General features: G+C 50.1%; 1 protein-coding gene across 7 annotated transcripts in view; it reads right to left on the reverse strand.

Annotated features, from left to right (window-relative positions):
* Mbp (myelin basic protein) overlaps positions 1 to 24,347 on the reverse strand; it is an 86,178-nt gene extending 61,831 nt beyond the window's left edge. For all 7 annotated transcript variants that reach the window (XM_032886091.1, XM_032886090.1, XM_032886093.1 and 4 more), the window contains exons 1-2: positions 24,282 to 24,347; positions 4,304 to 4,391 (exon numbers count right to left, since the gene is read on the reverse strand). In XM_032886091.1, coding sequence (XP_032741982.1) covers positions 4,304 to 4,391; positions 24,282 to 24,332 — 139 coding nt within the window. In that variant the 5' untranslated portion in view covers positions 24,333 to 24,347. The remainder of the gene's footprint in view (positions 1 to 4,303; positions 4,392 to 24,281) is intronic.
* Positions 24,348 to 26,956: the final 2,609 nt, after the last annotated feature.

Raw genomic sequence — 26,956 nt, forward strand, 5'->3', positions numbered from 1 at the left:
ACTGACTGCTCTTCCTGAGGTCCTGAGTTCAATTCCCAGCAACCACATGGGGGCTCACAGCCATCTGTAATGGGGTCTGATGCCCTCTTCTGGTGTGTCTGAAGACAGTGGCAGTGTACTCATATAATAAACAAACAAACAAAACAAACAATCAGAAACCTAAAGAAAGAACTAAAAACGGGAGCTGACACAGTCACAGACTCCTGCGTGTGCACACGTGGACATTTTACCATTCACAGAGGCTCGGTCCTGCCCCCTCCTCACCTCTGAGGAGCCAAAGAAGCAGAAGTCAAAAATGGCTCAGCTCTGTCACATCCCGTGTGACACAAGACATCTGACTTGCCATGCCGGTGGCCGGATCTCACACTCAAACCCCGCCACAGCAATCACGGCTGTCCTAGCTGATCTTATGTGATCTAGACCTCACGGTCTTTGGTAATCCATTGCTTCCCGTGTGCCCCCTCACTGTAGACTGACCCAAGCTGTGGGCCACAGAGACAAGCACGCAAACACTTCTGACGAATGTTTTCCGGTGACACCGAACACAGGCAGGTCTGTCTCCAGCCCCTGCACCTCCTTGTAGCTTTCCGTAAGATCTGACCTCGCCTGTTGTGCATCTTTCTGACAGACGCGTGAAACAGGACGGCAGCGGAAGGAAGGTGTGACCCCGCCATTCAGCCATCCTTGCCTGCACCACCTGTCAAGCTTGGGCATCTCGTGCACACTGAGCAGTGTCTCAGTCCAGACTGTCTAGGAGGAACCAGTTGCTACTGCAGAGCAGTGGTGCCCTCTTCTGGTGGGTGGTATCTATTACTAGAGTTGCTCAGCTCACAGTGGACCTGCCGGGGCGGGAGGGGGGGAGAGCGGCCCTGTTTTGAGAGCTTTATAGGAAGTAGGTGGGGTATGTTGCCTTCAAGTGACAGCATGGTATGTGGAGTGTGTGGGGTGTGTGGCTCAACAAAGTTTAAAAACCAGCCAGCTGAGAAATAGCTTGCTTCCTCAAAATGGGGTCAACAGGGTTCCCTAGGCTACGGTGCCCTGAAACATTTCCTTCTTCCTGAGTAGCCAGGCAACCAGGCCTGAGGTGTAACCGCAGCTCTGACAGAGGAAGAAGACGGAGAGACTAAACACCGTGCCTGCTGAGACACTCCCCTGAGACTGAAGCAACACTTCAGTGGCATTTTACCCAGTGAGGTTAAGGCCTCAAAGCTGCTTACTCGACTGGAAAAGGCGCCAAGGAAGAGGAAGTGAGTCTGGATTCGGTTGACCGGCTTAGCTTGGGTCCTAGAGCCATCGGATGTAGCACTTGTGCCCAGTCAATATCCCATCCCATCGGAAGTCATATCCCCCCTCCGACTCCATGATGCCCAATATCCTAGGGGTGCATGCGTCCTGTGAGGACCTGTTGGCTACAGCAGACAGTTCTCAGTGCTTCCTACATCCTTCCCCTGTTCTCTGACACAGGAACGAAACGATATCTGAGGGTTTAGAGATGACCACAGTAGGGCTGCAGCCCGCACCATGTTCGCAGAATGCGATGGATGTCAAGGGGGTTGGCTTTTCTGGAATGGAGCCCACGGCCTGGACAGTCAGAGAGGCCCTTGTGAGGTGGAGGGGGGCTGGATTCATGTGGAACCGCGTCTGAGACACTCTCAGTTTATACAGAATTCTCTGATGTGTTCCCTAGGATCTATGGTCCACGTTCAGGCTGGAGGGATGGCTCGGTTGGTCCCTGTCAATGTGAAGCCCTACAACCTGAGTTCAACCCCTGGGACCTACGTGTTAGAAACGAGATTTAACTTCCAAAAATTGTCCTGACTTACACCACAGGGTGTGAGTGCCCTCGCACACACATGCGCATGCACACACACACACACACACACATACACACACACACAACCACCACCACCAACGACAACAACAGAACAGCAACAAAACCCAAAAAGCCCCAACCAAACTGAACCAAAGTAACAGAACAGAAAAGCCAGCCAGGGCCTTTCTGGAAAAACCCCCAGAGTTTTCTCTCTTTATTTATCATCCTTCATCTTCAGCCTGGAACCCGTGTGTGTCCGGCTTTGGCAGCTCACGGTGTCTTCGGTCTGTACCACTGAGGATTGGTGAGGAGTACTCACGGCCCAGCCTCCGTGACTCAGGGTTGAGTGAACCTAGGACATCTGCAAACAGCAGGTTCCTCACACACCCCTGGGCTCTGACTCAGCCAGGACCAGTATGGATGAGCTATGCATGCATGAGGGTGACTGGGATCCTTCTGCTTGTACCCTGCAAGAGCTGTGAGGCGCCTTCATGCCTCAGGCGTGAGTATATCCGTGTCTTCTGCCTTGCTCTTCATTTCTACCAAGGCGTGAAGGCGGCCACTGTGGAGACAGCTTCGGGAATCAGAGTACTTACACTCAGAGGCCTTTGGTAAGGCATGGTTGATGTGTGCACACACATACACACATCTACACAATGTTATGCAAGGGCTGCTATCGTCACAAGTAAACTGGAAAGCAATTCATTGGGACTTAGGGCCATAGCTCCGTGGGAAAGCACTTACTTAAGCATGCGTTCAACTCCTGAGCTCAAACCATAACCAATACTAAAGGTGACACATGGTTAAAGAAAATGCAAACCGGGGCCTATGTATTTTGCCTTTTCTTTGGTGCCCCTGATATTCCTCTGTATATATAGATATGCATTACTTCTACGTACATACTTAGAGCACACAAGTAAAGGACCCGTCCAGAAGACTCCGAACCATTCTGAACAGGACAGGCGGACATTATGTTCTGTGCCGTGCTTTTCCCTCAATATCTTAAACTGTGCGCTTTGCTGCCAGGCAGCCACACTGCTGTCTTCTACTCTTCCCTCCGCCACTAAAAAACGAACACCCCACTTCCCAAAGACAGGAATGTCTCCCGGAAAATTCCCTGGAAATAGACACAGCCAAAGAAATCGGAGAGCCCCTCCCCCACTCTCCTGCCGCCCACCGTACTCCTAGCCCCCAGTCACGGTTTTCAGTCATTGGGGTCACATTGAACTCGATCTCAGAGTCATTGGGGTCACATTGATCGCAGAGGCCTTTCAACCACAGATATTTGCTCAAGGACAAAGCACAGAAGAAAGACATTTTGAAGAAACCAAGTTCGTAAGAACGAACAATAACGAAACAGCAGGGTAGATGGTGCTACCTAGTGGGGAAAGTATGAAGAAAGGCCTTTGCATAGGCAAGTTGGGGCTGGGGAGTGTGGCTATGGCCACTGGCTTTAAGTGACTGAAACCCAGGCTGCACGACCTGAGTCACGATCCCTGCAGTGGCAGGGCCTGGCCACTGTGTTCTCTTGGGACAGTGGGTTCTTACCACACAGTCTGACTCTCAGTCACACTTTCCTCCTCCTATGTGGGAGACAAGAGACAGCAGTGCCCCTAGGGCTCTAGATAACCACAGTCCTCAAAAAAAAGTCAGATGCAGGTGTTTGTCCCCTCTGAGAAATAGGAAGAAACAAAACCCGTGTGCAGGGCGGTGTGTCCCCGTGAGGCAACAGAAGGAGCGTTTCACAGACCACAGTTATTCCCAACAACAGCTGAGTCACTGTCTCCAGTCAGCCCAAGTACACAGGCTTTGGCAAGCTCGCTTCCCCATCTGCATGCTTTCCACTCTGTGGGGCCTGCTGATGTTCCCGCAGCCTGGCTGAGAGGGAGACTGCGAGGTCCTTAGGGCTACAGGGAGCAAGGATGAACACAAAGTGGGGCAGAGCCCTAGGTCACGTGGGGACGGTCTGCAGGAGCGCAGTGTTCACCACACCACTGCCCAGGTGTGTTTACAAAGGAAGACAGAGCTGGAGGCATCGTCAGGGGGTAGAACGCCTGGCTACACACGTGTGAGGTCATGAGTTTGGCTCCACAGAATCCACGTAAAACCAAGTGTAGCAGTGCACATCTGTACTTCCTGTGCCACGAGCGGGAGGTGGGTACTGCTCGCTGGAAGCTCAGAGATAAGTTAGCCTGGCGAACTCCATAATGAACAAGGTACTTTGTTTCATATGAGGCAGGAGGTGAAGACTCACTCACTCTCGGGCTGTCCTCTGACTTCCTCACAGGTACAGTGCCACATGCACACTTGTGTTCGCACATACACACAGGAAGACCGGTCAAAGCAAAACCAGAAGCAACAACAATAACAAATCCCCACAAAGCCATGGACGAGCCCAGGCCCTCGGAAATACAACTCCCCCAGTGAGAATGCGTGGGCTCACAGTCCAAGTGGAGCCACAGGGGCTTTCCCCTCTCTGCTGCTACGTACCAAACACATCACTGTCTTCTGAGGCCGTCTGAGAAAGCTTGCCGACGCTTCTCTTTTTTTCAGCCTCTCCTCGGTGAATCTCACCATCCTGAAAAAAAAAAAAACACACCCAACAAACACAGTCAGACACATTCAGATACATCTGGATACATTGTCTTCAAGCGGGGAAGCCGCTCAGCTCCGAGGGCTTCTTTGCTCTGCCTAAGAACTCACATGTACTCGGGCTCCACACAGGTGAGATGCTTTTCCATGAAAGGGTGCCAGTGTCAGCCTGGACAGAATACAGTAGCCAGGCAATTCCTGCCCACAGACAGGTTGCCTGTCTGGTCACTCTTAGATTTCAAACGGCTTTCAGAGGCAGCCATGACATCAGACTGCATTTCTTTGAATTCTAACGAAGGCTGTTCAGAAGCCAATCAGGACACTGGGGGGCAGTGCCAATGCTGACATTCAGCAATGTCTTGTTGTGGTAATAATTAATCTCGGTTGGGGGTTTCTACCCCACCTTAGGTCATTCAGTTCCCAGATAAAAGACACAAAGCCTTTATACGTAAGATGAGCCTTGAAAACACCAGCGCGGAGCCCATATCCACCCTCTAAGCTCTCAGTACCCACTTCCCCATCAGTACCTCTGAGATGTGACTTGTCATGTTCCGCCCTGGCTGCTCTTCCTCCAGCCTTCATGGCCTTATTTTCAAGACTCATCTACCCCAAGACGTCTCTCCTCTCTCCTCCTTCTCTCTCTTCTCCTCCTGTGATTCTCCCACCTACCTCTCCTGCCCCACCAGGCTGTTGGCCTGTGTATTCGATAGTTTTAAATTAATAGCAAGTTTGCACAGCATCAGCTGGTGTGCGTGAGGATCTCTTCATTCCTGGGGAAACCAGATTTTTGTGGGAGGGTCAGTATTTAGCATTACAATAAATAGTAAAAGACCAAATCTCAACTTCGTGTTCCTGTGAGGGAAGGAAGAGCCCACTGTGGGAGGGCTGGGCTGCCCCTCACGAGGTGCCTGGTACTCCTGGGGGATTTTATGTGGGAGGAAGGGAAAGTTCCTGCCTGCTCTTCTGGCATTTGCTGAAAATAAGGCATTAGTACGAACTTATTTCACATGGGTGCACATGCACGAGGGTAACATCCAGAGGACACCGTTGGGTATCCTTCCCCAGGAAGCATTTATTTCGCTCTCTGAGACAGGATCTCTTACTGGCTGGAAGCTTGCTGATTAAGCTAGCTTGGCTGGCCAGCGAGCCCTAGGCAACCACTATCCTACCTCTCTAGCACAGAGATTACAGGCAGTCACCACCATTACTTGCTTTTTTTTTTTTTTTTAAAAAAAAAGTATTTTGTGACAGAGTTTCACTCTACAGCTCTGGACGGGAACTGGCCAGGCAAGTCTTGAGCGTCCCACCACTGCCTCCCCCAAGTGTCAGATCCTAGAAGCACACCATCGTGTGTGGCTGTTGAACTCGTTTGAGTTTAAATGTTTAGTGTACAGTTAATTCACAAATGTGCCACGAAGATAGCGTTCTGTTTCCTTATGTGCGTGTAATCATCTCATTGGTTAATTTTTTTTTTTTTTTTTGAGCTGAGGACCGAACCCAGGGCCTTGTGTTTGCTAGGCAAGCACTCTACCACTGAGCTAAATCCCCAGCCCCTCATTGGTTAATTTTAATGCATCATATTCCCAAACACATCAAATTCAGACCCAGCCTGGTGCTGGTGAAAGTCTAGGTTTTCTTTCCTTGCATAGGGTCTGTGGGAGGTGGGAGGACGGGCAGCAATTGAGACAACAAATCCTATGGTCAGAGCTACGTGTATAATGACTTAGACGTGCTTCCTTGGGCATGGACTTAACCTCTCTGCACCTCACTGTTCTTTTCTGTGAGGATGAAACGATGCTCTGTCAGAGGAGAAGGAATCGGGTGGATGCCTTCTGGGTTTACCAGCTCCGTGGTACCTGTGATGCCCTCAGCTTGGCTCCATGTCCTTTTCCCTTTGTGTAAGTGTGCAGGATGTCGTTGCCTGGCTGCCTTCGCTTGGGGTTCACTTCCCTTGCCCTAGCAGTGCTCCGTGAGGAATAAGCTGCATGCAAGGGGCCAGAATGCAGGTCCGAGAACAGCTCCCACCTCCAAAAGGCAGCACAACCCAGTCATCTGTGCACCCTTGCTTCAGAAGGCATGGGCTGCTGTCTAGAGACGGAAGTAACGGGACTGCGGAGGCAGAGAAGGGCTCCAGTGTCCTTGGATGTCCCTGGTTGGGTTGTGTCTGAGTGATTGCTGGTAAAGCATCTGATATTTCCTGTCACTGGAACCCCTGTCCACCCTGCCACATACACACAGATCTCTTGGTAGCAGGAGACAAATTTGATGCCTGCCAAGAGGATGGGTTTGATGAATGTGTGGGATTTGGACGTGGAGTGTGCATTCACTCAGGGTGGCTGGTGGTCCACGGGCCGTGTGGCAGGATGCTAACATCCCATGGCAGACAGGTGACTCACTTATGGAGGACCAAGCTGCAGCATCTGACTGGCCACGGATGGTGTTAGCATTTTGTCTAAGTTCCACCTCACAGTTACCTGGCAACAGCCAGGTGTGTCTAACTCACTGTAAAAGGGGCTGCTTGCCCACTTCCTCTCTCTCTTGTTCTTGCCTTACTCTTACTCTGTCCCCTTGCCCCTTCCCCCACTCTCTCCCCATTCTCCTCCCCCTTTTCTCTCCACATGCTCAAAGCCATCTCTACTTCTCTACTACTCTGCGCTCTCTCTCTCTCTGCCTTTCTCTGTCCCTACTACCCTTTCAACTCCCCTCCCCATGCCCTGAATAAACTCTATTCTAGACTATACCGTTGTGTGTCTGGTCCCTCTGGGGAAAGGGATGCCTCAACATGGGCCCTTGGCGGCACCCCCTTCCCCATACCTGGCTACACATCCACCAAACACGTTCCCTCTCTCCTTATCTTTTTATAAGCACAACAGATGAGAGCCACAGCCAAGGATCCCTTAGCAAACTCAGGTTCTGGGTGCTAACAGCATCAACTTCATGGAGGGCAAACACGCCTGTATGACTCCCCAAAGCAACTACCGACAGCGTGATGTTGTCTCTGCGGTTAACCTACATTCTACATGCCAAGGCTCACATGTGGCTGCTGAGGCCGGTGCTAGCAGACACACTAAGCTTCCTACGGAGAATCATATCCGTTATGTGTCTTTCCTCTATTGTTTTTCAGCAAACTTTATTGCTAGGGTCTTTGGTCTCTGTTATCTCTCCTGAATCCTCCCTGACTGTTAGCTGCTAACCTTCTCTCCCCTCTATGGGTTCCCTGATTCTTAAAATACGTCTGTGTTATAACTTCTGTCGTCTGGGACCCTGTCTATTTCCTTGTATGGAAATAGGGCCTTCACAGAGGCAATAAAGTTAAGGGAAATTAGCGTGGGCCTAGCTAGTGAACGGAATCCTTGTCACAGGGAAAGCACACTCAGCCATGCAGAAGGATGGCGGTGACACAGGGAAGACGACGGGGCCACCTAGAGCCAGGGAAGGCAGGGAGACACCACCTCTGGCCTTTCAGAATATAGAACTAGCTCCACTCGTTCCATAAGATCAAAGTCTGGCCGTGTAGATTTCTGATTTATGGGACTGTTGTTGAAGCCACATCCTCACAGCCAGCCTCGGACAAACGCTAGCACGCCCAGCCAAAGATGGCGGCGAGAGGAAAGAGGTGACTTCAGTGCTGAGGAATTTCTATGCTTCTAACTTATCAGGAGCCAGTAATCCAACTCATCTTCTCTGAGAAAAACATGAAAGAGAAACCCCAACGACCTTTGACCTTCAAATGTCAGGGAGCAACTTCCCACGGGTTGAGGTGGCCTTGCGTGAGGCCTGGGAGAAGAGACCTAGGGGCTATAGGCTTCGTCGCCATCTTTGTCCTCTTCAGACCTGCTGCACAGGGTGGGCCTTGTTGAGGCCTCAGACCTGCCAAGCCAGATTTAGGCTGAATGCAGTGAAGGAATCCCGGTGTGACTAAGGACCAGGCACCTAGTGGCGTGCTCCTAAGTAATCAGTGTCCAGGCACCCGAGTGACACATCGACCCAGAGGAGTGTCACCTGCTATTCAGTCGTTCATCTAGAGAGCACATCCATTAGCATACCACGTAGGTGTGTACATAGGCACACATACCCATGCACACACACTCGTGCGTCCACTCCCCAGCGGTGTTTCTGGGTCCCACTCACACACAAGTAGCAGGTTCTTTACTTGGCATTTCTGGAGGATTAATGACCTGGTGGTGATAGCATTGGGGATTCGAGAGGTCGGAGGATACATTAATATGTACTGTACACATTTCTGGAAGGTAACAGAAGAGGTTCTGGGAGAGGAAGATGTTACGGTGTTCTGACTCACTTGGAGACCACTTGGGAGAACTTTGGTAGCAAGACATGTCACAGAGCCGCACACTGCAGAACGGGGTGTGTGTTAAGCTCTGAACCATGTCCACTGACTAGAAGCACACGTAAGAATGGAGTTTGATGCTTTCGAATCCCTTAAAACCCAATGGGTCAAAAAGGAATGGGTTATAGACATTAGTTAACCCCTTCCCTCCAAAGACATTGGCTACCCTGAAGCACCTGTATCTAATACCTAAGGCTCCAAGCAGCAGCTAGCATTCAAGGCAGGGGTGTTCACTTAGAGACTCTGGTGTCTGGACAGCGGACCCCACACCTGCAGCCAGCAGATAAGCCTGGCTTAGATACGTGTCTTGGCAACGCCACTTCAGATAGACACAGGGATAGAAGTGTAGCTCGGTCGGTAGAGTGCTTGACTCCCACGCATGAAGCCTTGTGTCTGATCTGCAGCCCCATTACCTGTGGATAATCTCAGACTGAGGTGGTAGAGGCAGGAGGGTTAAACATTTAATGGCTAAACACACAGCGAGTTCAGGGCTACGTGTAAACAATGTAAAAGCTGACATGAGTGGGTATAAAAAAAGACTTTTCAGGAGAGCGGGGAGGGGAGGAGTAAACATTAACGTATAAGAAGACTCTTTGTCAGAGCTTATGAACTTTGCAGCCCTCCTCTCTACCTCTTGGGTAAGGGGGATATGGATGCAGTCCCTCTGCAAGTATTCATAAGCGGGGATCATCTGCTGGCTCTGGGCAAAGAGGGTGTGGCACTTCTCTTTCTCCTGCTCCTTCTGTCTGGTAGGTTCTGCTTGTCAGATCCTGTTATCTCTACTCCAGTAGTCACTGGGTACCTCAGCTGGAACTTGGGGTGGGCTGTAGTCCTCAAGCACACAGCTCATTCCAGACCTCTTGGCTCCTGGTCTTTCCTGTGGCTGAGAGCTGGGGACTCTGACATGTGCTCAACCACGGGGCTGTGGAACCTGGGCCGTGCCAAGGCACCCTGCCATGGTCTTCCCAGAAGAGTGTCGACTCTCTGAGTCTACAGGTGAGTCAGAGGCCCAGGGCCATCTCCGAAACCCGCAGAGCTACAGGATTTGGAACCGAATGCCTGAGGAGGGCACACACTACACAGTCCCGGAGGAAACCTGCCATTCCTGACTCTCAGTCCTGGCTTCAGTGGCGGAATCAGCAGAGAGGTGTCCGAAGTGACCAGGCAAGATGTCACAGACAAATGACAACGACCTAGGACTGCTCGGTTGAGGAGAGATGTCATCATCAAAGAGCTGCCACCCTGGGGCCCTCAGGTAGAAGGGCACCTGAGCTGCTGTGGATAAGCTTATGGCAAAGTCCGGAATGGAGGTTTCAGTGAGGACGGCACAGCGGGGCTGGCAGCCGAAGGCCACATTCGTACCCACTGCGGTGGACATGCTTTAGTGTCCACTACCAAAGCCTGGGATTGAGACCGGGAAGCTGAGTGTGACCTGTCTTAGCCTCTGCCTTTCTCCTTCCCATACACAGTCCAAATTCTCACTCCAGCTTCCTCGAAGGCACCTCTGGGCTTCAGCTGCTAGAGATTCCAGAAGGAAGCGGCTCCTTGAGCCCCATATGACACAGACAAGTGCAGCACCTCCCATAGCCCACACGTGCAGCGTATGCACGCCTGCTGGGGTGTTACGTGATCGAAAGACTCCTGCATATTTTAAAATTTAAAGTCGGTGGCAATATGAAATCACAAAAGTGCTGAAGAATCGGCACAAGAAAAAGTCCCATGTGCTAGTCGAAAAAATGAGAAAAAAAGTCTGAATGTATTGTTCACCCCCTGCCCCTCCCCGCACGCTACCACTTCCTTTTTTCTTGACAGAGTCCCATGTATCCCAGGCTGGCCTGAAATGCCCTGTATGGCTGAGGATGACCTGGAACTGCTGTCGCTCACAGCTCCATAAAATGCCAACATTACAAGCTTGTGTGCCAGACCAGACTTTATTTTCTCAAAAGCAGATTCTTTTCTTCTTCTGCCTGTATTTTGAGTTAGGGTGAGCAGCAAAGGCACTGGCTAGGGGCAGCGACGGGGTGCAGACAGCAGGAGTTTGATTTCTGGATTCCAGGATGGAAGGGAAGGCCTGCATCCTGAAAGCTTCCCTCTGACTGCCACTTGTTTGTCATGGCACCCTAAAACACACACACACACACACACACACACACACACACACACACACTTATACATATACAGATTAACATACACACATATACACATGCACCATAAACACATACACACACACACACACACACACACACACACACACACACACACAGTACCACACCATATTATACAAGAAAGTTAAAGAAAATGTATATAATGGGAAAACTACTTAGAAATCTTTTATCTGATGTGTGTCAAGGATTTACAATGTAACAAACTCCCACAGACACATGGCAAACACAAAGTTAGAAAGACGGTGGAGAGTCTTTCCTCAGAGAAGGCATATAGCTGGCCAGTAGACTATGAAAAGATGTTCAATACCCTTACCTCTGGGGCATGTGCTTCAAAGCCAGAGGCAGGAAGATACATAGGGGAGCACGGACGAACTTTCAAAATGCAGTGTTTCAGGAAAGAAGCCCCATGCCAAAGGCCACCCAGATGATCCCATCCATGTGACCTACTGTAATGGGGAAACACAGGGACAGAGGACCAGTGGCTTTGGGGGGATGGGGCAGGGAGACAGTTGGGCGCAGGTGTGATTTATCCGAGTCACTGTTGTAAAACTCGATGGTGAGATGATGACACACAGCTGTGGATGTGCCAAAACCGCACTGAACATTTTCAGTCTGTATGTGTAAGAACATCTTAGCAAAAGTGTTAAATACACACACACACACACGCATGCACACGCACACGCACGCGCATGCACACACGTGCACACACACATGCACATGAATGCACCCCCACATGCACACACATGTACACGAACATGCACATGCACAGGCATGCACACACATGCACACTCACATGCACAGGCACACACGCACACACACATGTACACACACATGTACATGAATGCACCCTCCACATGCACACACATGTACATGAACATGCACATGCACACACATGCACACTGACACACACAGGCACACGCACACACCCTCTAGAACTGGAGTACAGCTCAGTGAGGAGCACTTGTCTAGCATAAGAGGCACCAGGTTCCACCCCCTTGCACTGAACAAGAAAAAGAGAAGATTAAAGGGAAAAACGTCCCATGCCCATAAAACTGCTTGTAGGTTTGCCCGAAGTGAGAGCTGGTCTCATGCAGCTCTGAAGCCACTTTCCTGTGGAAATACCTCCTTAGCTTCGTCCTGTAACAGTTCAGCTTTACAGTACAGAGGCGGGAGCTCTCTTTGGGATGTGACTGAGAGTGCAGAGGTCTCTGAATCATGAATGCACAGAAGTGTGCTGGGGATTGGGTTTAAGCACGGGCTTTGGGAAGTCACGGCAGGGTAAACATTACTCAGTGCGGCAGTGCACTGAAACTGCTTATTGAGGTCTGTTACGCAACTGGACAAACTGGCTTCTATTTTAGGAGCACAGAGACCTTCTGTTTATTCCTGGTTGCTACTGCTGCCCCAGCTGGCCCGGTAAGTGGGAAGGATGGTCCCTTCAAGAGGCAGAAGAGACAGGGATGTATCTGCTTAGCCTGGCGCTGTCAGCTTCGGTTTACTGCTCAGCGAGCCTCACGACTAACAAGAGTCCAAGACAAACTCATCGCTAAGTGAATCGAGCCAGCCTCAGAAAAACAACCGCCACATGCATTCTCTCTTTCGTCTCTCATGGAGACACACAGAATCATTTGGGTGACATGAAACAGAAGCAGGACTGTCTAGGAAGTGAAGTGGGTGAACGGAAGAGGGTTGGTGACACACCAGAGGACAGGGGGCTCAATGCCCACATGTAACCCAGAATGTTAATTAACAAAATAAATTACAGAAGGATATTTATTTAATTAAAAAGTAGCCACATTTTAGAAACAGAATAAGGTGACAGAAGCCTTTGGTTTCTTTTGGAAGGCAAACGCTTTAGTTTTGGGTAATGCATAACTGCTTTGGTGATCTTCCTGTAGAATAGCCCTTTACGTTTCTGGATAGTCCCCTATTTAACGGCTTTAAGTCAAGTCCTGTCTTTGAGATAAGCCCTATCTCTGCTTAAAACAAAATGCTAATGTATCAAGAGTGCAGATGTTTCCCTGAATATATGTAGATCACCAATTTGCAGAATCTTCCCTCTTACAAAGCAGGCAGGTCACGTGGGCAAATCCAGTACAGTGGAGGTAGGCACCGTTGCTAGATATCCATGGTTATTGCCTCCTGCCTGCATTTGAACTGACAAACCTTTGTAAAGGTAACAATAAGAGCTGCTCAGGAAAGATCAGAAAGATACAGAAAGAATGTATCAATGCCACACCATTGAGGACTGAAAGCCAGAGAGAAACTTTTGGAGTTTGTCTTTGCAGCTGTGCTCTGCCCCTTTGCCTCAAAGAACCACACCCAGGTTGTGAAATGGATTTTCCCTTCTATCTCAGAGGCAGCCCATCCTTCAAAACCATCTCTGTGACCCTGTGGCCTCAGGGCGAGTTGTGGGGAGTATCGAGCCTTCTTTAGCTTGCCGGGAGGGCTGGGGAAACACACCGGGCTGGCGCCATGTCCACTCAATCCAGGGCACAGTCAATCACTTGAGCTTTGGAAAGGATGCACGATGGGTGGAGAATATCCCGCACACAGCAAGGAGCTGCCGATCACCAAGATCAATTAAGGCCAGCTCCTCGCTTGCCAGCCATCTGTGTGTAGAGTCCTTTGCAAAAATGCACTCAGAGGGAGGTATCTGTGCCCCCAGATGTCTCTTGTTTTACACGTGGTGACAAAAATCAAACCACCATGTGGTTACCAGAAGATCCAAGTTGTAAAGGTATTATGAAAAACCTTCTGGAGCTTGCTACGCAGGCGCACAGGTCACATGACGACCCAGGAAGCATGCACATGGGTTTTTTCTGAGCTAGTCCATGAAGCGAGGTTTTTAAGCACTAAGAGAAGCAGGACTTTAAAGATCTTACACTCCATGTGGTTTGACCCTAGGTGCTCCATGCTCAGGAGCTAGCTGCCTTGCAAACATTGAGGTGTTGACGGGGAGGGTTCCGACTGGGCTGTCTGTCCTCAGACTGGTGAGGTACTGTGGATTCCAGCATGGAAGCAGAAAAACTCCCGTGTGGAAGGCCCTGTCAAAAGCAGCACCCTCTCCCCTCCCGAGAGCCCTCGAGCCCTCGAGCCCTATGCCGTATTTCCTTTTAAAATACACTAAATAATCTACTTCAAAAGCATCGAACCCAACCTCCGATTGGTTTAATTCGTGTCATTTGAAAAGCTTAAATATAAATGCTCTCCCAATCACTGCGGCCTTTTGGCAATTAAGCAAAACAAACGGAGTCATGGCTGCTGCAAGAAAGAGGCAAAGGCTGAAGGTGTGACCTGGAGCCATGCCATGCCATGACCTTCTCCTGGTGGAGGAGGGGCAGGACGAGAAACGACACCCTGTCTACACCACTGAGTGTGTGTGAGGGGCTCCTCAGCCTGGGGGAGGGTGGGTGCGCCTGGGAGCTTTACTCTCTGCTCTGACCCCCTCCCTCCTTCCAGTTCTCTGTCAGTCATCTCTTCCCACCCTGGAATGAACCCAGGGTGAGGCCACTGCATTTTATAGTATGGAATTCCATTACTTGGTGTAGCCAGAGGGCCCACAGCACAGGGCAAAGCCCAGGTAGCAACAAGAAGCTTTTGGGACCAGAGCTCAACTGCTGGCGATGAGGGAGAGGGATCTCAGAGAAGCTCTTTTCCCTCCTCATGGAGACTGCCAGAGAGGAAACAACGCTCCCTAACATGGCTTTACCCTGCCCCCATTCACCTGTAAGGTTCTCGGTCATGTGCCTTAGTGCAGTTATGTACTGGTACAGGGTGAATAATCTATGTGGCAAGGATCCTAGATCACCACGGGCTGTTTGCACAGTTGGGCCTGCCTTGTTTATTTACTAAGGTGTGTTTGGTTGCTTAGGGCTTATGGAGTATAATTGGGAGACATTAAAATAATGAGGACTCTGTTCCAAGTATCAGAGGCAGAATCGTAAAGTTGAACTTTCTCCACAGCTACCCGGGGTTACATCCTAAAAGTTTGATTCTTAGATTAATGGAGGCATCAGATTGCAATAGCGAGGTGTGCTTAAACCAACCAGATGCAGAACTTCAAATGGGAAGAAGCCTTTCCCGCAGTGCATGTTGAGAGGTTCAGAGCTGGCCTCTGTGAGAGAGAGTCACAGCAACCCAGCACACACATATACACATAGCATACATACATAACACTCATGTTTGTATACGTGCGTATACAGCACTCACATACACACCCGTATACACACAGCACGTACATATACACATAGCACGCAACACAAAGACACACATACACATACAGTTCAGGCCATTCGCACACACAGGCAAATGCATGCTCCATACACACGCACAGACACTCACACCATCACATATGTCCACGGTGCATATGACTTCTCACCTCCCCCCATTACATGTACATATTTACACAAACAAGAGACCCTTTTCCACACGTGTGTCCTGTCATATCGAAACCTTGCCTTCTGAAGCTGGGAAGATAAAGGATCAGGAGTTGAGGGTGCACTCCGCTCTTAGAGGATCAAAGTTCAGTTCCCAACCCCCACATCAGGTGGCTCCTAACTGCCTGTTAACTCTAGTTCCAGGGGATCCGAGACCTCTGACCTCTGTGCCACCTGCACTCACTCATGTACTCACACTCACGTGCGCTCACACACACACAGACACACAGACACACACTTAAAAATAATAAAAATCATCTTTAAAAAGTCCCTCTTGATTCCAAATGTGAAGCTTTACAACCAGGTTGCTGAGGATAGAACCCATCATATGAAGGACACATTCTACGTTTTCAGAGTATGAAGTAAACATGGCCTCAAAGGTCCAGTCACCAGTGGCATTTCTAGATTTTTCCTGGCATGGGACAATAAGTGGTGGCCCAGTGAGGTTCACAAGCAAGGGGACAGGTGAGCAGGACAATTACCATGCAAACAGCTTGTCTTCAACCACACCCTTCTGACCCTGTGACATTCAAAGGGGGCAATGCATATGCTTCCAATGTCAGAAGGGCAAGCCCCGCCCACCCTCCTGGACTGGCCTGGTGGCACTTTGTGGCCAGTCACCCAGAGGTCTAAATGAACGCTTGCTGTCTTCCTTGCATTCTTGCTGTCAGTCAGGTGAGAACCCAAGTTTGAATGGGTAACAATTTTCCATGAGTCCCTCACAGACATAATGCTCTCTACGTTCATTATCCTGCTTTGTAAGGCACCAGACATCCTGCTATGTCTGGGCGGGGCATCCATCTCGATGACTGCTGTATTTCTGGCATCTGTCCCTGCCTCTTATCGGGGCTCCTGCTGGTGAGTATGGGGAGCCCTCAGAGCTTTAGGCCCTGGGTTCTTGGCTATCAGCTATATCCTTCTGTACCCCAAGGTTCCTTCCTTAGTGTACAGATCTGGGAGGGCACAGAGGAGGCTGGGACACACCCTGCTGTCTCTGTTTTATACTGCTGCTAAGTCTGTGGCATTCACACTCAATGTCCAGTGCCAAACAGACCACTAATACTTAACAACTGTTGTGCGCTGGAAGTTTTGTGACAGGTGCTTACAGATTGTTTCACGGTTTATAATAATAATAATAATAAATAAATAATGACCCTATGATGTCAATTAGCCAACAAACTTATGAAAACCAATCCCCAACCAACCAATTAGTCAACCAATCAGGCAAAACTAGTCAGTTAATGTGCAAAGTAACTAAAGAAATAAAACCAAGCGCTACCCAAAACCAACCACCAAATCAACCAACCAACCAACCAACCAATCAAACAACACCAACCACATTATCAGCTAGACAAAAGCAGCCAGCCAGCCGGCCAAATCCTACAATGTGGGTGCAAGAACAGATGTTATCTTTCCAGGGCTCTCAGTGCCCTGGGGTTTTCTCAGCCTTCAACTCTCTAAGGCCTCAGGCCCAAGCTGGAGTTCAGAACTCTTCTGGACTTTGACATCGCCCCAAGACTCACACACCTGACTCTGCCGAACTCAGAGAGAAAGTGTAAAGAGGCCCAGGGATCCCTATCCGCCAGCTCAAGACCCTGAGAGGAATGAAGCCTGGGGCTGTGTTTCTAGATGTGATTGGGTTGCTGGCTTCTCGCTGCTGGAGAAAGTTTAGTAACTAACGGCAACATTCTAGGCAACATTGCAACATTGTAACCCGCAGCAGCCCGCAGGCGCATGGCGGGCACACGTCAGTGGCGGCGGAGGCGGGTCAGCAGCGGTAGCAGTTCTGTGTGGAGGCTCTGGATACACTGACTAATTACACAGCCTGCTGTTAATAATTACACTTCCTTAGCTGAGACCTGTGGCCTCCCTTGGTTTACAGAGGCGTCTGTGTTCCCCAGTAGTCAGATGGGTAGAACACCTGGATGGACGCCAGTCCACTCCGTGGTCGTCGTTCTTTGAACATGAAGCTGTGGGAAAAGCCTTTTGCTCTGAATTCACCACAGAGGAAAACCATTTGTGACTCAACGCGCCCACGAACATTTCCACCAAGAACCTTTTGGGGCACTGCCCGGGACTTCCACATGGGTGTCACCTAGTTTGTCTAGCTCCTAAGCTCTCATCCATCCTGTGGTAACTGGGAATTGCCTGAGTTCTCAAAACAGTGTTTATGTGACTTGCCTAAAAGATGGAGACTCCACATACATGGATCTAACCTTGCCCATACAGTGGCTCAATCCCTATCCTGCCCACACAGTGGATAATCCCCCACCCACACACTGTTGTCAAACAGAAAAGTAAAATTCCCCAGGAAATTTGGTGTCCACCAAGCACAGCCTTCTCACCATGCTGTGGGTGTCTTCAGGTGTGTGTGTGTGGGGGGCGCATCTGGGTACTTCCTGCCCCTGTTCTGTGATCTGGGAAGATCGAGGGTGTAAGCAGGAAAGATGAGCAGGGCCTGGAAGTTCTGTCTTTTTTCCCAGTGTCCTCTGGGCACTGAGGACGTAGAGTCCTTGCCCTCTTCACACTGCCTTCTGGTGTTACCCATAGCCACTGACAGGGTGTGGCACAACGCCTCCTGGAACACTCTGGACAGCTTGGCTGTAGTGTTTGGTTGGCCACTCAGCAAGCCATGCCTAGACACCAGCATGACCTGGGGCTACTGGTGTATTCATCAGTAGGGCAACATCATGGCTGTTCTGCCTGAACTGTGTGGGGAGGAGCAGACTTGGCAGAGCAGGGTGAACCAAGCTGGTTAGAGTCTAGCCACTTCTCATTCCTGAGGCGGGTGTGAGGGAAGGAACAAAGCTTACTGAAAAGCTATAGATCTGGCAGCACATCCTCTGAACAGCCTGAAGCTCCAGCAGAGTGGCCCTGGGGAGCAGCCGGCACACCCCTCACAGCTGGGGTGCCAGCATTCTCAGCGAAACAGATTTCTCCTGTCAGAGTGAAACACTGTTTCATCTCTGTGGAAAGCTCTGCGTTGCTTCCACAACTCTGCTTATATTTGCAAACTAAGTGTCACATTTCTCAGAATGTCTTTTTAATATCAGTCTCAATGAGAGAGAGGGAGGGAAAAAGGGAAGGAGAGAGGGGAAGAGGGGGGGTTGTGACAATGATTAAATTACACAGATTATTTGCCAAAGGTGGGGTTACCCCAGGGGAAGGACCAAAAACTTCTTCGCCCAAAAGCCAATATGACAGAATTCTAATGTCCAACAAAAGTTCCAGAACAGTGTGAAACCCAGTCTTTAATGTGGGTGGGGAGGCCACAAAGAAGGCCGGGGGTGAATCTAGAGGCCTGTAAAGGCCAGAACTATTCCAGAACATTTCAGTGACTTCCCCTCACCAACAGAGCAAAGGTGGTGAATTATTGAACTCTGACCTTTGATAAGGTGTCATTGGCTTTGGAGGGTTATGCTCCATGTGGCTAAGCATCCAGCTACTCCCTGAAGGCCAAGATAGCCAAAGGGTCACGTGCTGTCTTGCCTGGCCCATGGCCTCTTTCTCATATCCTCCTTTATCTGTTGACTGTCTCTAGTGATGAATCTGCCCTCTGCCATCCTGAGATGACCCCTCTTCTTTGTAAGGTGCTAGTCTGGGAAAGGCTATAAGGAACAATGTGACCCACGTCTCCATCCCCCTGGGGAAACAGCTGGCCCTTGGGATGTCCTTCAGGCTGTCTTCTCAGCAGCACGTGTGGAGGTATAAGCACTCCTTTCATTGGGCAATATGGAAAAATGGAGATTCCAGGGGTTGTGAAGAAGCTAGCCACCTCAATAACAGCTATCCTTAAAATGGACCCAGTTCCCAGCATCCTCTATGACAAGTGTCATGGTGAACAATAGAGCTGGGATCTTTAAGGACATGGGCTCTCTCTGTCTAGGAAGCTGGTATGGGGGAAATGTTTATGAGCCACAGATCCCATGGCCTCCAGCACTCTGAAGAGGTTTGTGGGAAAGGATACTATGGTGAGCACCAAAACCTCTCTTCTCTTCTCTTCTCTTCTCTTCTCTTCTCTTCTCTTCTCTTCTCTTCTCTTCTCTTCTCTTCTCTTCTCCTCTCTTCTCTTCTCTCCTCTCCTCTCCTCTCCTCTCCTCTCCTCTCCTCTCTCCTCTCCTCTCCTCTCCTCTTCTCCTCTCTTCTCCTCTCCTCCCTTCCCTCTTCCCTTCTCCTCCTTCTTCCCTTTCTCCCCCTCCCCTTTTCTTTTCTTTTCTTTTCTCTTTTTAAACAATATTTTAACACACATGCCCCAGTTCTCAGAAAGTTCTGACCTCGATCCAATCCTCAAATCTGCAAAGGTGCCACATCTCTTCTCTAAGGTCCGAGGTTCCTCTCTGCGTCCCGCTCTGCAGCGCTAGTCTAGTCTGCCTTCTGTTGATGTGACAGAGCATTCTGACCACATTGCAAGGGGAAGGAAAAAGCAGTTCGTTTCATATTGACTTCCAGGTGACCACCCATCTCTGACGGAATTCAGAGAAGAACATCAGGAAGAAACCGAAGCAGAACGCATGGAGAAATGCTATTTACGAGGTTGCTCACTAGTTTGCGCAGGCCTAGCTTTGCCATACAGCACAGGACCATCTGCCCAGGGGATAGTACCGCCTACAGTGGACTGCGTCCTCCCACATCAATCGTTAGTCAAGACAATCTCTCACGGGCCTATCTGATCAAGGCAGTTCCTCAGCTGAGGCCTCCTTTCCTCAGGTGATTCTCTGGCCTCCCAACTTGACCTAACTAGCATGAGTGCACTAATCCAAACCCATGGTAGATCTCTGGACTTTGAAGGAATGTTGCCACTCAGGGATTACAAGTTCCATATCTAGCTGGAGGCTGCCAAGAAGATAAAACACAGGAGCCTGCAGGCCCTGTGTGTCAGGCCAGTTCTTGAGGTGTCTTGTATGGTAGAGCCTGCACTGTGGTGGGGCCTTTGCGGAGAGACACAGGATAATAAATAGGGCTGTGCTGTGGCATCTGTCTACCAGGAGGAATCGATAGCTTCTCAGGCGAAGGTTCAGATGCTGAAGCCAAGTGCCAAGCTAGACCTAGATGGTTCTCTTTGCTAATCTCTCTGCTATCCAGTGGTTACTGGGGCTTATCAAATAGTGCATATGCTGAGAACTGAACTGCCTATTCCCAGATCCATCCACTGAAATATTAACTCCCAGCACCCCAGAAAACAACTATCTAAACATGGGCCCTTCAAAGAGGAAATTCAGTTAAGCTTCAGCTCTTAGCCTGGGCCCTGCTTCAATATGAGAAGGGGGAAGTTAGATTCAGCTACGAACAGGGGACCATGGGAGGGCACGTGGAGAAGATGGGGAGTGTGAAGCCTGACAGGAGACCCACCCTGTGGACTGTGGGACCCCAGATCATCCTGTGACCTGTGAGAATAAAAATAAAAATGGTCTCAAAGGGCTAGGGCTTCTCTCTTAGGTTCCAGCATGGCCACCAGAGAAGACCTGGTTCCCCAGAGAGGTACAAATTAGTACTAGTGCTGTATCTGAAACCACCTGGTGCATCTCGGACACTTGCTGGGCCAGCAGTGAGAGGCATGGCTATCATGAAAGCTTCAAAGAGCAAACTGAGCGGGGAGAGAGATCAGTGTCCACTGTTCTGGGCATGTGGGTCCTCCTGAGGAACCAGTGGCTTAAAGCCTTCATGAACTTTACTATGGCAAGTCCGTCCTCTTGGGGCTGATGGTGACAGAGCCTTAACAGTCGGGACTGGCAGGCGGCTGCTTTTAGCTCCCGGAAGCCATTTCTTCCTCACCCCAGAAGCTTTCATGGGTGTAGTTGTGTGAACCGATCCATACTTGAGTGCATCACCCAAGCTACCTAGGACAGTCGATGTCATTTCCTTCCCTGGTTTTCCACATGGCAATAGTGCAGACAGACACTGGGCATAGGACAGAAGATTGGCAAAAACCTGGCAAATTAGTGAGGGACAGCTGTTTATGACTGGGAAGGAGCCGCAGGAGATGGGGACTTCCCTATCTCTGAAAGTAAGAACAGTATTTGGAGGAACTGATACCCAGTCTATGAGACTGCATCGTGACTCAGGAGCCTAGTCCCTGCACCCCCAACTAGTGGCCTCTGTTCCCCTTTGGGACTCCAGCACCCTCCTCTTCAGCTGGATGGCAGGACCTGGGTTCCCTAGTAGAGTCTCAGCTAGGGATTGCCAACATCACAGCATGGCGCACTTGACCTTCCCCTCACCTCCTAGAGGTCTTCCTCAGCAGGAGAGAAAGATAGTAGCAGCATTCCTGGGCTGTTTCCCTCTGTGAAAACCTTGCCTGGTGACTTGAGCATGGTGCATAGAGGCCAGGGAAGCCTCTTGACCAACAAAGCCTGGAGCATCAGAGACAAGGCCTCCCTGTAACAGAAGGGTGCTAACCAGGCTTTATCTGCCAGGCACCTGAGGGTCTGCTGTAGTGGGGGAGGTGCTCAAGCCTTGGGGACACAGCATTGAGGGTGTCTCTGCTGTTTTGTGGACATTCAGAGACCAACTGAAGAGACTGCATGCAGCTGTGTGGCTGAAGTTGTAATGAGAGGCAGGGGAGGCTGCAGGGGTGCCCCCGTACCTCAGCGTAGGAGCGGGGAATTCCTCAAGGGAGAAAGGAGCCTGCAGTTCTCCGGGCCAGTCCCAGTTTGTGGTTCCAGATCAGTGGGTAGATAATGAATCGGGGCAAGTTCTCCCTGCAGGGCACGCCCTAGCCCCAGAGTATAGCTTAGGGCCCTGAAGCAGAGGATCTTCTCCTTGGGCTCTCAAGAACAACAAAAGGCCCAGGTGTAGTTGGGAAAGAGCGCTTACATATGAAAACGCTAATTTTAAAGTTCTGTGGCTTTTAAATCATCACAGCTTTAAAAGGAATATTTCAGGGAACCGGGGCACAAGAAAGGCTTCACTTGGGAGCTGCCGTTTTCCCTTGACAGAAAGAGGCAAATTTAAAGCTTGTCTGTGTTGTTTCACAGAGTCGGAGCACAGGAAGGAGGCAGTGAAGGGTTTTGAAGCTGGGGTTTCCAATCAGTCACTCTGAGAGGTGGGATGCCTCAGGCTGTGACAGCCTGGCCCTGCAGGAACAGTTTCTGATTTTGGTGAGAGTAAATTCAAATCAAGCAGCCTTGGCCAAAACACATTCCTCACAGTGAGTAAACCTGCCAGGGTTCAACATTACAGACAACCACAGCCACAAAACCATCATCAGTATAATTTAGTGTGTTACAGTAATGAGTGGCCTCACTCAACGTAGGCTGGTCATTTACATATTGATAAACCAGTGGCTGGGAAGAAGCTGGATAGCCCTGCTTCACACTTTCAGGTGAGGTCCTAGCACAGAAAGGGTGGGGATTGGAGGAGGGTGGGGGATGGGTGGGGAGGGGGGTGAGCTAGAAAGCTGTGTGCAATCGATTGTCTTCTTGGCTGCTGTGGAAATTGAACATCACCTGGAGTCAGACAAAGAGGCTTTACTGTTTGTTGTTATAAAGTAATTGTCACTGGGAGGGCAGGCTTTGAGAGTTTTAAAGGATCAATGCCATTTCCAGTTCACTCTCTGCTCCACGCTCCTGGTTCAAGATGGTGAGCTTTCCGCATCCAGTTCCGGCTGGCTGACAGGTCTGCTGCTGCCAGCCACCCTTCCCCACCATGCCGGACTCGTATCTCTCTGGAACCATGACCCAAGAGAACCCTGGCTTCCATCAGTTGCTTTGGTCCTATTGTTTTGTCACGATAAAAAAGTAACTAAGACTATACTTCCTCATGATCGGAAAGGACTCTTCAGTGACAAAGAGTGGACAGAAATTTGGGCAATGGTACTCTGTGGTCAGGCAGAGTCCTTGTGAAGATGGTGAGTGTGGAGAGACTCAAAATATCACGGTAACACCACAGGTCAGACCCCCTCAGGAAAGACCATCCAGAGAAACCCACCAGGGAGAGGAAGCTGGTGAGCACAGCTCTACGTGAAGGGAGGGGATGCTTTCTAAATTTCATTTACTTACTGATTGACTGATTGATTGATTGACTGTGCATTGAAAATATTCTGTGACAAGCTGTAGAAGGCGTGGGGAAGGGGACAGAACAGAAAACCAGTTACCTACCAGCCTGTGGCTGGGCTGTCATCAGCTGGTGTGTCACGGGCAGTGTGAGGTTCTGAAAGTGGAGGGGACAACCCAAGTTCTGGGGAAAACCTGGGTCATACAAGTGTGGGATGTGTGGTAGAGGAACGAGCCTTGCGTATTCACAGTTAAGCATCTTCTGCTGGGGGACTCCAAGGGGTACAGACAGGGGTGGGAACCAAGAGAGACATTGCTGACTCCATGGGGGAAAGACCCGGAATCTACCTACATTTCCCACAGCTGACCTCAGAAGGCAGAGTCTGGTTGTACCAGGAAGAGGGAACAGCCCACCTGCCTGCTACCATTTGACCACACCTGAGACTCTGGTTCAGCTTCCCAACCCAAAGGCAGGGCCTTCCTCTACAGAGCATCGAGGTGCACTAACGCAGGGAACGAGGGTTCGTTACTGATTGGGAACAGGGTTCACAGCTTCAACAGAGAGGTTCAGTAGATGGTGAAGTGGGAATACAATCACAAATAAGGAATCCTGTTTGGCAAAAGCTTTCAAGAGAGCAAAGGGACCCTGCAGCCTCTGTTCCCCTGGGGATACTGAGTCTAGGATGAATCCAGTGGTTCACAAGTGGTGCCTCTTCCCCATCTCCACCCAACGTGTGTGCCGAGCCATCCATCCCTCTCCTTCTTCATTTGCTTCCCAGGCCATGATGTACCCACTGAGAGGCAATCCTCCTGAATAAATGAAAACAACAGCAAGGACCCAGCCATTCGGGAACTGTTCCTGTTAAAGCTCCACTTCCTCTTTGGCTGAAGTAGAGCCCCAGGGCTGGAGAGTTGGCCTCAGCCCAGCCTTACCTTACTGGCCTTCTCAGCTGCTAATTCTCGCTTTCCAGAGTGGTTTCCCATGGTGACCCAGTGGGGGTGTTCAAGAGCTAGAAGAGAAGAGAAGGTGTCAGCTGCGAAGAAGTCAACACTTCTGGAGGGCTTTGACCACAGCAAAAATCCCATGATTCCCCAGTAGTCCCTGAGAATTCAAGAGACACATTCAAAGCTGCCAACAAATATTGTTCCTGGGATCTCAGGGAAAGATCTAGAAAACAGAATGACAGCAACAGTCTCATTCTGCTCGGTGACCGGCTTTTGAGTGTGCCAGCATCTACAAACATATCTGCCCATTCGAGACCCTGCCGACCACTGAGCATAGACTCGAATACCCAGGGCTCCAATCATATTCGAGTGTAACATAGAGTGGGGTTGGGGATGGGGAGGAGGATGGGTGGGGAGATGAGCTGAGACGTCAGAACATGTTCTGTATAATTTTCCAAATGGAAGGTGATGGACAGATGTCCGCGCCTCCTCCTGGAGAGGCTGGCTATCATGGTGGCCAAGGCCAGAGCAGTGATGTTTCTAATACAACTATCCTAAGAATGTGCAGGATTTGCAGGGAGGATAAAGTTGGATAAAGACAAGCATGGCCTCCTCGTTCCCATTTACCAGCCCCAGACTTAGCAGCAGACACACGCTATTCTTTTCCGAAAGATACACAGAGCTGAGGAATTTGGCCAGAGCTCTCCTTTGGCAAAGCAAGTTCTGGTCAGGATGAACCAATCCTTCTGTAGAGTGATACTTGTTCAGTCTGTGACCTGATTCTTCCAGGAAATCAGTTGAAGATCTGAGCACTCCAGAGCTCGCTCCCCTGCAAACCCAGCAAACTCGATGAAAAGAGTCCTCAAAGGACCTTTGATTTTTAAAGTAGGAACAAGGCACGGCACAGTACGGGCTGAGCAAAAAAGCACATTTGAAACTAGCTCTTTTCATGGACGTGAGAAGCCCAACACCGGACTTCCCATCTCCCCCACACCTGGGGCACTTCAGTGATTAAGAAGACTAGCACGAGTGGTTTGTACACATGTAACCTCAGCACTTGCCACGTAGAGGGGGGAGATCAGCAGCTCATGACCACCCTCAGTTATTCAGCTGCTTCAAAGCTAGATGGGGTTAATGGGCCATAGGGATTCCTTCCTCAAAAGTGCAAAAGAGAAAACCCTGAACCCCTAAAAGCAACAACGACAAGAACAACAATAACAACGACAATAACAATAACAATAACAACCACCACCAACCAACCAATGACAACAAAGGTGGAAGAGGAAGATGAGGGAAAGAGGAAATGCTGGTGCCTGAGCATGGGTCTCCCTCTCAGTGGCCCCACAGCCTGGATTAACTGATGTGGAGTCTCTAGACTGGGATTCCAGTCTTCCAACCTAACCGTTGGGGAAAGAGAGAGAACAGGGTATGCCTTAGACTTGGTTTAAATTGCTTTGATGGAATACCATGATCAAGACCAAGGCCAAGGCTAAGACCAAGACCAAGGCCAAGACCAAGACCAAGAAGACCAAGACCAAGGCCAAGGCCAAGACCAAGGCCAAGGCCAAGACCAAGACCAAGACCAAGACCAAGGCCAAGACCAAGACCAAGGCCAAGGCCAAGACCAAGAACAAGACCAAGACCAAGACCAAGACCAAGACCAAGGCCAAGGCCAAGGCCAAGACCAAGACTGAGACCAAGACCAAGACCAAGCAAGTGGGGAGGAAAGGGTTTATTCGGCTTACACTTCCAGATCACAGTCCATCCCTGGGGGAAGTCAGGACAGGAGCTCAAGCATGGCTGGAACCTGGAGGCAGGAGCTGATACAGAGGCCATGGAGGGGTGCTGCTTACTAGTCTGCTTCATCTGGCTTGCTCAGCCTGCTTTCTTATAGAATCTAGAACACCAGCCCAGGGATGGTCCCACCCGTCATGGGCTGGGGCCTCCCCCATTGATCACTAATTGAGAAAATGCCTTAGAGCTGGATCTCATGGGGCATTTCCTCAATGGAGGCCCCTTCCTATTTGACGACTCTAACTTATGTCAAGTTGACACATAAAACCAGCCATCACAGGGCAGATTCCCAAACTGCAGATTTCACTTGGTATAACAGTACGGTGTCCCCTGTCCTTTAATCCTTAAAAACCAGGGCACAAGCATCCCAATATGAGTTACCCAGCTCTCTGACTACGCCTTACGGGATGGTGACTAAGAAATAGCCGTTCTCCATCTCTTTTCTCCCACCCTAAACAATCCATCTCTGTGGGCCCTTCGGGCACTCACTCCAATTTATGGGAGAAAGCGTTGCTCAATGTACAGCTGAAACCAGCAGCAAGAGCTTATTCTGTGATTCTGCCCATGGGGTGGCAGTCCCCTCTGGGTGCAGGGCCCATAGGTGTGGTGGTAACGGCCCTGTGCAAAGGGGAAGCTGCTCTGTGTTCTGCTGTGCGGCTGGCGAGGGGGTAGGGAGACGTCAGCGGCCCCAGATAGATGGGTCTGAGTGGGGTTTTAAAGGGCCCACTTGAGGCCACTTCAGTGGAAGTAGTCACCATGCTACTTCCATTCTACCAAATGAAAGATAATGTCCTGACAATGACTACCTCTGTATTTGGTGAGTGTGGTCTGCAAAGGACAAAGTTTCCTAGGCAGGCTATTTCAGCACC

This window comes from Rattus rattus, chromosome 15 (genome assembly GCF_011064425.1).
Source record: "Rattus rattus isolate New Zealand chromosome 15, Rrattus_CSIRO_v1, whole genome shotgun sequence".
Classification (NCBI taxonomy): Eukaryota; Metazoa; Chordata; class Mammalia; order Rodentia; family Muridae; genus Rattus; species Rattus rattus.